The following is an 11765-nucleotide window of genomic DNA, read 5'->3' on the forward strand; positions in this document are numbered from 1 at the left end:
AACTGATATTTTTTGGGTAATACTCAATTGTAGAACTACCCACTAAAATAGTTATTATATTGATAAAATCAAAGACTTATTTTATCGTAAAATCAACGTGAGCCGTGTTTCAAAGCTAGTAACATTAGCAGGATAGCAACGTGGATACTTCTCTTAAGAATTATTTTATATACTTCTGATTTTATTTAATAATAGTGTTGTAACAATCTCGTACGCATCGATCTTAAGAGATTTAAGTTCAAACGACCATTTTAACAGAGGCTTAACGCGATTGAAGAAAATGGTTTTGGCCAAATCTACCAATCTTTACAAGAGTCCCTAATTTGAGCTACTTTCCAAAGTATTCTTTCTCGCATTAAACGTATATTTATCTCGAAGTGCATCTATAGAAAATGGTCAAATTATTCGTTTGAAGACGTGGTATGGGCCGCAAAACCATTTTGGCTCTTTTGGAGCCGGGGGAATATAGGTTGGCCACCCTACCCCTTCATTTAGTTTTAAAGCGGCCCCAAATTATCTTACCTTTTGGTGTCTTATGGCTAACGTGCTCTCCTCTTTTATATAGGAGTGGCAGTTCCATACCCTAAGAGTAAAAAAAAATAGACCCATAATTATGGAATTGTAAAAATAAAATGCTTTTTCGTTAAATTGGCTCGTTTTAAGAGTGTATCATTTTTGGGTTTTCTTTGGAGGTATTTTCTGCCGCTAACCAACCGCTCCCGATTTGCTAGTTTGTAGTTTTATCCAATTTATTTATTTTTGACCGCGTTCGCCCTTTTAAATTGAACCCAAAATGTATTTGGGTGATGATTCCCGGCTGATAGTCTCCGCCCACACCGAGAACGAGCCCGCAATCGTAGCGGAGTGTTGTCCCCCCCTTACCAACCGGTAGAGGGATGGTTTACCCCAGGAAAGGCGGAGGGGGCGTGGTTTTTCTGGCGGGAATCATATTCTATCGGTTCAACCGAATTCATTCTTGATTGAGCCAATTGGAACATAATAGTATTTTTCTTTAGAACATGACGTTTTTTCTGTAACTGGGGAAAGTTGATAATAGATATTGTCTATATATTTTGACCTTTCTAGATATTGTTATAAATCATTTGTCCAATTAACTTAATTTGTTCTCAATTTCGTGTAGGTACATGGCCGTCGGCTGCAATTCTCTGAAAGTGATACTGAAGAATTTCGCCTCGATGATCAAGTCGAACATAACGGCGCCCCCTGGTGTAGGAGTCGACATTACGAGGGAAGAAAGGTACGAATTATTTTGGTTTATTTTACTATAGATGCCCTTAGTTTTTAAATCTAAAAATGCTTCTAGCCATATAGAGCGAATGTCAGAAGTTCATAGAAGTGTGCTACTATCGGTTATTAATGGAATTAATATTTATTTATTCTTTGTTTAAAACCAATCCCTTTTATAATAGGAAGGGAACCATAAATATGCTTTCACGAGTGTTATACTTTGAATATATTTTCCATCGTCAAAAAACATTATGTACATTAATTTCGATAAAATAAGTTGGGCTGAAACAAAATTATAGGTAAATAAAAGTATGGATTTGTTTTGCGTTTGTTGCAGCCTACTTCCAGGGGCTAGTAGGCCACACTTTGAAGCTCTCTGGCGCTCTTTTAACTCATCGTAGGAAAATGGGGAAAAACAGGCCTACTTCTCCACTCACCCCCGACAACTCCTTCACATTTTTGCCTAATCTTTTGAAACACCCTGTATATAGTTCTGCTAATATAAACTATTGTGGTTAATTTGTAGCCAAACAAACTATAGTGGCTAAAAATTCGGTAAAATTCCTTATTTAGGTACGGCTTGTCATTAACAGATCCGCGACAATTTGGTCTATTTTTAGGGCGATAAAAAGTATCTTTATTACAAATCAAGGGGTCGCGCCTAATTTTATGTTCACTTGGGCTTGAACAAATTCGTCACGGACTCGTGTATCACTTTTCTCTTTCAGGCTAAATAATTCTTTTATTGAGAGATTCAGCGCATATCCATTTGAAACATCCTGTATGTACAGCTCAAATAGGAATGCATTTAAATTTGGCACTAACTAGAAAACATTTTAATTATTAATCGTCTCCAACGCCCCAGAATTGGAATTAATAATTGTTTATTTAGTTAACGCTTATACAGTGAATCCCTTTTAAATCGGGGAGGTTACTCGTTTGACAAAGTTAAAGATCTTTTCAGGGGGTAACGCCAATAAAGGGAATTTTTTAAATACTCCAAGTCTTACTAGATGGCGCCAACACTTTGCAACGTAAAAATTTCGAATTAATTATTTTGGCGTTTTTACGTCGATTCCTAGCAAATACGTAAGACTAAAATATGGTTCAATCTCTAAATTCGTCTTCGTGATACAAAGTTTTCGTCAAAATGTTTATAAATAAAATGTTGTCTGCTATTTAAATTAGAAAACTCCAGAAAAACGTTGATATCTGTACAGTCTACGCAATTGCAGTGACTGGAACGAGAAATTCTTAGTACATAATTTCCTTTACTATCATTTCTTTAAAAATTAAATAGAATCATCTTTCGTGAAACATCCGTAGATGGCGCCACGTTAAATACTAAATGTCCAATATTGACGAGATAAGCGAACTCTAGTACCGTTTTGTTTCGCGCGTATCATCCGCTACAGCTGGTAGTCGCTGATGAGTTCGACCCCATTAGTGACCCCGCGTGATAAGTACCAATTGTTTCACCCCACTAATCAGCGAGTACCATCATCCTAGCAGTGGGGGGGCGGTGTTTATTTATTATACAATTTGTATTTTTTGGTATTGGTGGAAAGCATTGGTACGGTGTAGTGGTATAGTGTATCTCGCTTGGTTACGCGGTATGATTAACCCTTGGGGTTAAAAGCTGCGGGTTTGTTCTAACCAATTTAAATATGTCGGTTGAGAGGGAGGACTGGCCTGCGGGGATGAGACGAGCCCTTGTTCCGCGGAAGAAGCGCCCTCCAGCGGCGTCCGTTTCCCCGTGCGCGCCCGTTTAGTCTCTTAATTATGTAGATGGCCTTGTTTATTAGGGCTAATTCTAAGCTAAGCTTTTCATTTCAACCGTAACGCGCCGCCACAAACGGAAACATAAATATGTTCTCATCCAGACTGAATATAATCGGCACTACGTTTCCTTTTTTATTTTTTTCAATTTAACCGATGTCGGTTTAGGTTTAGTTTTCCTTGTATTTATTTCAAATGTAAAAAGGATTTAAATGGTCTTCAAGCTTTGTCTACGTAGGCGTAGTACTATGCTTGAGCTATTAAGGATGAGCTAAATTAAACAATTTTTGTAAATTGATTTTAATCTCCGTTTATACCTTAATAGTAGGCTCTATAGCAATTTCAATCCAGAGAAAGCTTTAAAACTAGTTTTTAATTAGAAATTTAAATACATTTTTAAATAAAGTTATTTTTTAAATTATTGAGTTAAATCGCCTATTATACTTCAATGTGTTTTACGAAAATTGGCTCTATAGTAATGTCAATTAAGAGCAGACTAATTTTAAAATTAGTTTTTAATTTGAAATAATATTTTTAAAATCAGTGATTTTTTTTAAATCACTAATACTTTAATGTATTTTATAAAAGTGGGCTCAGTGATTTTTTTAATTTATTTAAATCACTTATAGAGCAACGTATTTTATAAAAGTGGGCTCTATAGCTATGTCAATTCAATGCGAACTATTTTTAAAATTAGTTTTTAATTTGAAATGAAATTATTTAAAATGTTGTTTAATCCCTAGATTCATTACTAAACTATAATTATCAAAGCTATCTGTGTTATAAGATGAATATAAACTAATCTCTACTACCAAAAACAAATAATACTGAACTGAAATACAAATTCTTAATATTTAACGAAAACCAAATTTCGTCATAGAAGTTTGGTTCTTAAAATCGATTAGCCAATAGCTGTTGAAACGCCATGCCACTAAAGATAATATTGGTTACGCCTAACCATCATTTTGCTGCCAATTTCATCGTCGTGTAATAAATAAAAATTATTAACGATAAAATTGCTTCCTGGCACAATTTTTAACAACTAGATCCCAAGGTTCAAAATCCATCACGAAAAAAGCGTACATTACTAAGAAAGAAAAAACAATTTTTTTCGAAAGTTACGGATAATTTCATAAATTTTCTTTTTAAAATCCGTGGGAAATGATGATTTTTTCGCGCTTAAACCTTTTTATTTTTAATTAATAATTACAGATCAAGTAACCATTAATACCAAATTACAGCGTATTTCCGTTGCTATAATATAAAACGTAATAAATATCTCATGCGTGTAAAAATTTATCCCGTCGGATTCAGTGTTTAATTCAATTTAAAAATAGCTTTTTTAAAATCTAAATAATTTCGACTTGACTATCGCGGGTAGCCATGCGTTGCCATCGTGTTTTTCCGAGCGCTGTCTAAACTTTTAAACTTCCTTTTTATCAAAGGGAGAATAAAAATGTAATCGGAAATATCGGTGTCCGTTACCACCTTATTGCAAAGACCTGTAGAGGGAGCCAAAAAACGTTTATAGTCACGCGATCTGGTCTATTGTCTTATTGGGTCTAACACGGTAGGCACGAAGGCGTGCCATATCTGATTGCGAAACCGTGTGATCGCCCGTTTGCAAACTGCCACCACCTGCGGAATGGCGGCGCTAGTGTCGTAAGCGGACACCGGTAATTAAGTGACAAAAGAGACGGATATCGGCGTATTTCTTAGCGCGACTTCGGTATTTAGCGGCCTCTGATGGCGAGAGATACCGTTACATTCTGACTGTTTATATTATTTTTTATTCGTGTTTAATAGTTCGTAATTCGGGAGTGGTTCCTTCGTATTTATTGCCTTTCCCACGCGCTCCCCAGCTGTTTTCCTATTCCGAAAAACGATATTTTTTTTTCGTTATTATTATTCTTATTATTTAAGGGGAGTGAAATCAAATGTATAGAGAGAATAACGCGTATAGCACCTGTTTATCGCTTTTGTTTCGATATTTTTTTCGACTTTTGTAGTACCTTAAATTGGTTATTACGGTTCGTTTGACGTTTCTATGAAACGAACAGGATTATTTTGCTCGTAATCGAGATGCCGTGCAAACTGAATCGTCGGTTTTTTTGTTGAACAAGTTACCAGAAGTATAAAACATTTATTAGTGAGATATATAGTTTTTCGCTTGGTTTATAAAATTTGTAAATATCGCTACGATGCTGTGTTGTAATTAGGAAATTAGCGAGCATTGGTACCTGCGTAGAGCCTGCAAAGTTACATGTTTCCCTTTTATGGTGTATATGAATCCTTCTGTGGTAATATACTTCTGCTGTTAATCCACTCCCGAAACTTTTAGTCGTTATTTACACTATTCAAAAAAGTCTTTAAAAGCAAATTTAATTTTTATTCCTTGTTCGTCCAATCACAGGGTGACCACAGTTTAAATATTTAATATTTTTTCCTATAATTTATCGTCTTTCAATTTTTCTTCAATAATTTCATTAAATTTCCTATTACACCCTATATTTTAACTCTGAAGTCTGTAGAAATTAAAACAGTTGATATTTTACCCTTAGAAGTCCTTAAAACGTCGTAGTTTTTAAAGATGCTTATTCCAACACTGTTCGCCGATAGTTTTCGACTATTTCAATCGGTTATCAACTTTAGTTTGAATGTTATACCTCATTTAAACAATTTTTACAATCGTTTTATCTTATTGTATAATTAATTTTATCCTATTTTTTTCCTTTTTTCTCCCAATTTTCTTCCTATATTTTCCTATATTTCATTGATAAATTTCCTATAATCCCTTTAAAGAATTTTTAAATATTACCCCTGCAATCAATAACTCAGACCAGAAGTATATAATATTTATCTTAGAGAGAAGTAACCATCTAATGTTTTTATCTCGAAACACGCACTTTCGTAAGCTACTGCTGATTTTTCAAAAATTCGTTTCGTGCTGAAAAATAGCTCAAATTGAAAAATGCCTAGAACCTACGGAGATTCACGTTTTAGTTTAATGCCCTAGCTCTATACTTCTTCTATAAACTTCTGCACGGATGTATTCATTTGTAAGTGGTTAGTCATCTGTAAAATCGGTTCGTAAGATAAAACTAAATTTCTACCTTTATATAAAAACAATTACCAAGCTATCTCTAATTTAGAAATCACGAAAATACAATAAACAAAATTTTGATCTATAGCTACCAAATTTCCGCCGGTCTCTCGCCAGGGGGCTTTTTCCAAACCCAAACATCCGTCTAAGGTACCCCCCCTTACAAGTACCCAATAATGGGCTATAAAAACAATTTTGTTTTAATTCGGTCGAGTAAAAAAATGTCGGTAAAATCTGTAACGAAATCACGTCCCTTTTTTAGACAACATTTTTTGTCGTCGTTGGAATCGTTTTTATTTTACCGCCTTCGATTTTCGCAGATAAAGTATCGGAACGTCGCTCTAGGGCCACAATTTTATGTATATTTCTCGATACTTCAAGTACGCGCCTAGCATTTTCTTCGAGCCGTTTACTTAGAACTTGGAAGTAAAAAACTGTTGGGCATTTTGAACCGAGAATTTGTGGTTCTTGAGGAATATTTGTAACCCGGGGGCCGAGGCCCGCTGGTTCGAAAATTCTCCTAGATTAATCATCCTTCGGTGGCCCTAAACCCTATAATTAAATTTAACGCGCCTAGCCCCCTCTATACGCCAAGGGTGGAACTATTATACATCATTTTTAGTGTTTTAATTCTCTACGTGGTATCTGCCTATAGTTTTTATTCGGTTTTTTGAGGGGTATACGAACTTGGGAGTGTTAAATCTGTTATTTTGGCTTATTTTTACGAAAACCCTACATTTTACCCCAAAAAAATACCCATTTTTGAGTAGAAAACCCCCAAATTTTGGGCTTGAAATTGCACGTTTTGTGGTGTTGGTGGTTTGGGTACGTTTTCCTCGGGTATGGTTTCGTGGTGGTAATAATGGCAAAATTGGCTGATTCCAGGAGGGTTTTAATAACTTAACATGTTGTAGTTCAACACGTGAATAGTAGAACGTTTAAAATTTGCTATGTTTTAAATATACAATACCTATTTTATAATATTTAAGTACATAACTTTTAAGTTTTCAATAGCTATAACCAGAATTGTGTGTCTCATAGTGAGATGTATTAATATACCTGCTATTATTATTATTGTTCGCTTGAAACATGTATCTTCGTAGGCTCCCGCTCATTTTTCAAAATACGTTTTCCAGAAAGTAATACCGGGAAATTAATTTATTAATTTTTTAGAACTATTTAATATGGTTAATAATAAAGTATAATTAAAGAAATATCGCTGAGCGTCATGCCGGTAGTGTGTACTTCTGATAATAATTTGGGTAGTGTATACTTCTGATAATAATTTGGGTAGTGTATACTTCTGATAATAATTTGGGTAGTGTATACTTCTGATAATAATTTGGGTAGTGTATACTTCTGATAATAATTTGGGTAGTGTATACTTCTGATAATAATTTGGGTAGTGTATACTTCTGATAATAATTTGGGTAGTGTATACTTCTGATAATAATTTGGGTAGTGTATACTTCTGATAATAATTTGGGTTGTGTATACTTCTGATAATAATTTGGGTTGTGTATTCTTCTGATGATAATTTGGGTAGTGCGTTCTTCTGATGATAATTTGGGTAGTGCGTTCTTCTGATGAAAATTTGGGTAATGCGTTCTTCTGATGAAAATTTTAGAGAATAAAGATTTGTAAAATTTTTATCTACGTATAATAGATTAGCTACATAATACAACATAGAACAATAGTTTATAAGCATTCTTTTATTATTTACAATATAAAACAAAATAAATTTATGTAAACAAATGATATTTCTTTTAACAAGCGCAACTTTTGATTTTTCTTGCAGATACAACAAATGCATGAGCTGCTACAACCAGCTACTGTCGGTGCGGGCTTTCCTGCTGAAGCGGCAGACCATGCAGGGAAAGCTGGGACAAAGTTTCCGAGAACTGCACATTCTGATGCAGGCTCTCGAATGACCTTTAATGAACCGGCCTTTGAAGAGGTTCCCCACCAACAAGTTGGTCTTATTCCCCAGCGTACGACAATTGCCAGTTTCCAACCATTGACAGCGTGCCTCCAAATTCGCTAGAAAAACAAACATTCGAAATAAAGTCTTTTGCCTGTTAACGAAACAATTGCTAATAATGGACTTTTTAATCGTGGATTTTTGTGGAAACTAAAACGCTCGGATGCGGATAATGAATTAACCGAAATAACTTAATAATAAAATTTCATCGGCCGTCCAACATTTTTTATACCAGAAAATAAAATTATCCTTTGATACCAGAGAGTGTTATATACCGCGTGTCAACCTTTTGGGACCAAAATTGCGAACTGATAAATAAATTAGGCTTAAGTGTGTTTTCAAAATGAAATTGCCTTAATTGGAAAACGGACGTTTTCGCCCCATCTTCGTTGAAACTGAAAGTGAACTTTTTGATAAAGGCCAAACAAATCTCTCTAATTTGTGCCATTTGGTGGATTTTTTTTAATTTATTTCGTAAAACTTAATTTTTTTGTGCCTATTCGTTTTTAACCGCCATATTGTCGCCATTTTAATTCCTACCCCCTTGAAATTCTGCGCGGGTGCAATAACCAAAATTCGATGACGTCATAAATCTAAGTAACGCCCCCATCCATAGGACACGCCCAACTCACTAAGCTATCGTCGTGGTAAATCGCTTTTTTAACCAAACCTAAATCGATCTCTCGTTAAAATAAAACTCGATTGTAAAACGAATTGATGTAATCGTGTAAATAATATTTCTGCTCACGGTAATATAAATATTTTTAACTCGATAGAAATTTGTGAGTTTTCTAACTACTCCCTCACTACTGCCAAGTTACATTGAGAAAACAATAAACGCGAATCACGGTCGCTCTGCCTTGACCAGATAGATGACCAAATGGCCTTTTTGTAAATAGAAATTCTACGAAAACTGTATGAAAGACTAACCAAAAAAGTAAAGTTAAAAGTGGCGCTTTAATAGTATTAAAAATAAACCAATTAAAAATTAAATAACCAGTATGAAAGTTTCGGATTTTTAATTTATTAACTATTAAAATAAAATCACTCTTATAGAGAGATCAATAACTGTTTTTAATTATTGTATATTCGCCTCTTAATTTGATTTTTGTTAGAGTCGACTATGTTTTTTTTTAAACGAGTGACTGAAAATTGTCTCATTTAATAAAATTTGATTTGAAGATAAAACTTTTTCTGAATTTGTTTTTAAATAATTTGATCATCAAGATTGTTGATGATTGGACGTCTTGCGCGGCTTCCGTCGAAGGGGGCTCCTAATTGATCATAATAGTCACGAAATAGCCGCTTTAATTGCTAAGAAACCCTCCTTTTTTCCTCTCATCATTATTATTATTACCTCCGCCGATACGCGGCGCTGCCGTCATTTTCCGCGATGATATATTATTATACAGGGTGTCCACTAAAAATGAACCAGGGCGAATATCTCAAAATCTGTTATAGGTACGATTTTGAAATTTTCAAGTCATATACAAGATGTAGGAGGAAACCTACTGCGAAAATGTCGATGACCTTGAACCATGTCTTCAAGGTCACCCAAAAACTAACTCGAGAACCATAAGTGTAAGAAAGTTGGTTCCAATTAGAAAAGTGTTCCACGTGACTTTGTAGGTCTAATTAGCTTTGATTAGATCGAATTTGACCAATAGGAAGTCGAGGAACTGTTTTTCAAAATCACTAAGGTCGTTAAAATGAAAATTGAAAGAAAACGCACATAACTCGTGTTACATCGAAATTTGCTAGACAAACTCATTATGGTGGACGTTTTTCAAGTTTGTAAAATTGGATGACCTTGAAGAAATATTTTGATAAATTTGTAAAATTTATCGCGTTAGTTTTTGGATGACCTTGAAGACATGGTTCAAGGCCATTGAAATTTTTAAACTAAGTACCCTCAATCCTGATGAGGATGTGTAGCAAGTTTTAGTACTCTAACACGAGTATCTTTAGAGTTATCAGCTCCCGAACCTCGCTTTCGACACGTTATCAACTTAACGAACTTCTTGTTTTTCATCTAGCATTTATAGGCTTCCTATTGGTTAAATCCGATCAGGTCAAAGCTATTTGTACTTAAAAAGTCACGTGGAACACTTTTCTAATTTGAACCAATTTTGTAACACTTACGGTTCTCGAGTTAGTTTTTGGATGACCTTGAAGACATGGTTCAAGGTCATCGACATCTTCTATACGACTTGCAAATTTCAAAATCGTACCTAAAACAGATTTTGAGATACTCGCCCTGGTTCATTTTTTAGTGGACACCCTGTATAGTTGTTGGCTTGAGATGAATCAGAACCTGTTTTAGTTTTTATTCTTTTAGGGGCTGTACCTTTTATTTAATACCTTTCTCGTTATAGCTTCGTCTATAGCTTTTAAATTATACCGTCGTACGTGTTAAAATTGTAGATTCGAGATGCAGTAGGACTCGCGAAGTGCAGACATATTTGCGTCTAATAGATTCTAAGGTCTTATTGAAATTTGTTAGTAGTACGTGACAGTGAAATAGATCAGAATACAGTGGAACCGTTAACGAAATATTCATAAAAATTTAGACGATACCAGAACTTAATTTCTTAAGTGTGCTTTAAATTTAAGTTTCAGTTTAAATTTTTAAACTTAACCGGTGTACGTGTTAAAATTTAGAATATGAACGCAGTAGGACCCTCGAAGTTCATAAATATTTGCACCTAGAGTGCTTTCAATTTGAAACTCATGACGTCACCAATGTTATTCTCCTATTGAGAAAAACCGGTAACTGTCATGGCGGCCACGGTGAACACAACAGCTGTGACGTCACATGTTTTCAAAAACGTATCAAACGAAAGCTGATTGAAAGTAGTATGTGCGGGTAAAATAGATTTAAGATAAGCTAAGTGTGCAATGGAAACCCTGACAAATGTAGTAAATACTTCATGAAAATTTAGACTAGACTATATAACGACTTTCATTTCTCAAATCTTAATTTCTAAATTTAATTGCCGAACAATTTGAGCGTCTTTATCATCGAATCGACGTTATAGCAGATATAATTAAGGCATTAAAATATGATTATCAACTCCGATCACATAATATTTCATTGTAATATTTTTCACTTCTATCAAAGTGTTTTGAGAAGAACCAGTCTTTTCGTAAAATATAATGACGACCAAATTAGGCGTATCGATCGTGTAGTAAATTTAAATTACACCCATCATTGTATACCAAACTCGTTTTCTTCGCCCGAGTTCAGATTTGGCTTAGCTCAAAAATCGCTTTCTTTTGCCAAATATCTCATAAACATCGTAGTACCATAAACCTATAATATTATTCTAGTGTTGTTAGATTTCCGGAAAAATAAAATGCGGAAAAATTTCCAGAAAAATAAAAAATTGAAACATAAATTTCTTTTTAAGGGTTTTTAATATTTTTAACTTTTTATCGATATTAAATGACTAATATCAGTAAACATACTGCAAAACATTAATAGTGTTACATTGTTAATCAGTTTAAACTAGTCTAGTGGTTTAGTTTTACTTTCAGATTCGAAAAAATGAGGCGAAAATACCGCTTTATTTAAATTTGCAAACAATATTAGACTAATCATGGAATTAAAACTTTTTTTTATTTTTTTCGGAAAAAAGGCCTCTGTCATTTTCC

General features: G+C 34.2%; 1 protein-coding gene across 3 annotated transcripts in view; it reads left to right on the forward strand.

Moving 5' to 3' along the window:
• kat80 (katanin p80) overlaps positions 1 to 9299 on the forward strand; it is a 68576-nt gene extending 59277 nt beyond the window's left edge. For all 3 annotated transcript variants that reach the window (XM_090158034.1, XM_090158032.1, XM_090158033.1), the window contains 2 exons: positions 1142 to 1258; positions 7929 to 9299. In XM_090158034.1, the coding sequence (XP_090014160.1) occupies positions 1142 to 1258; positions 7929 to 8061 (250 nt within the window). In that variant the 3' untranslated portion in view covers positions 8062 to 9299. The remainder of the gene's footprint in view (positions 1 to 1141; positions 1259 to 7928) is intronic.
• Positions 9300 to 11765: the final 2466 nt, after the last annotated feature.

This window comes from Leiobunum rupestre, chromosome 9 (genome assembly GCF_980474605.1).
Source record: "Leiobunum rupestre chromosome 9, qqLeiRupe1.1.hap1, whole genome shotgun sequence".
NCBI classification, from domain to species: domain Eukaryota; kingdom Metazoa; phylum Arthropoda; class Arachnida; order Opiliones; family Sclerosomatidae; genus Leiobunum; species Leiobunum rupestre.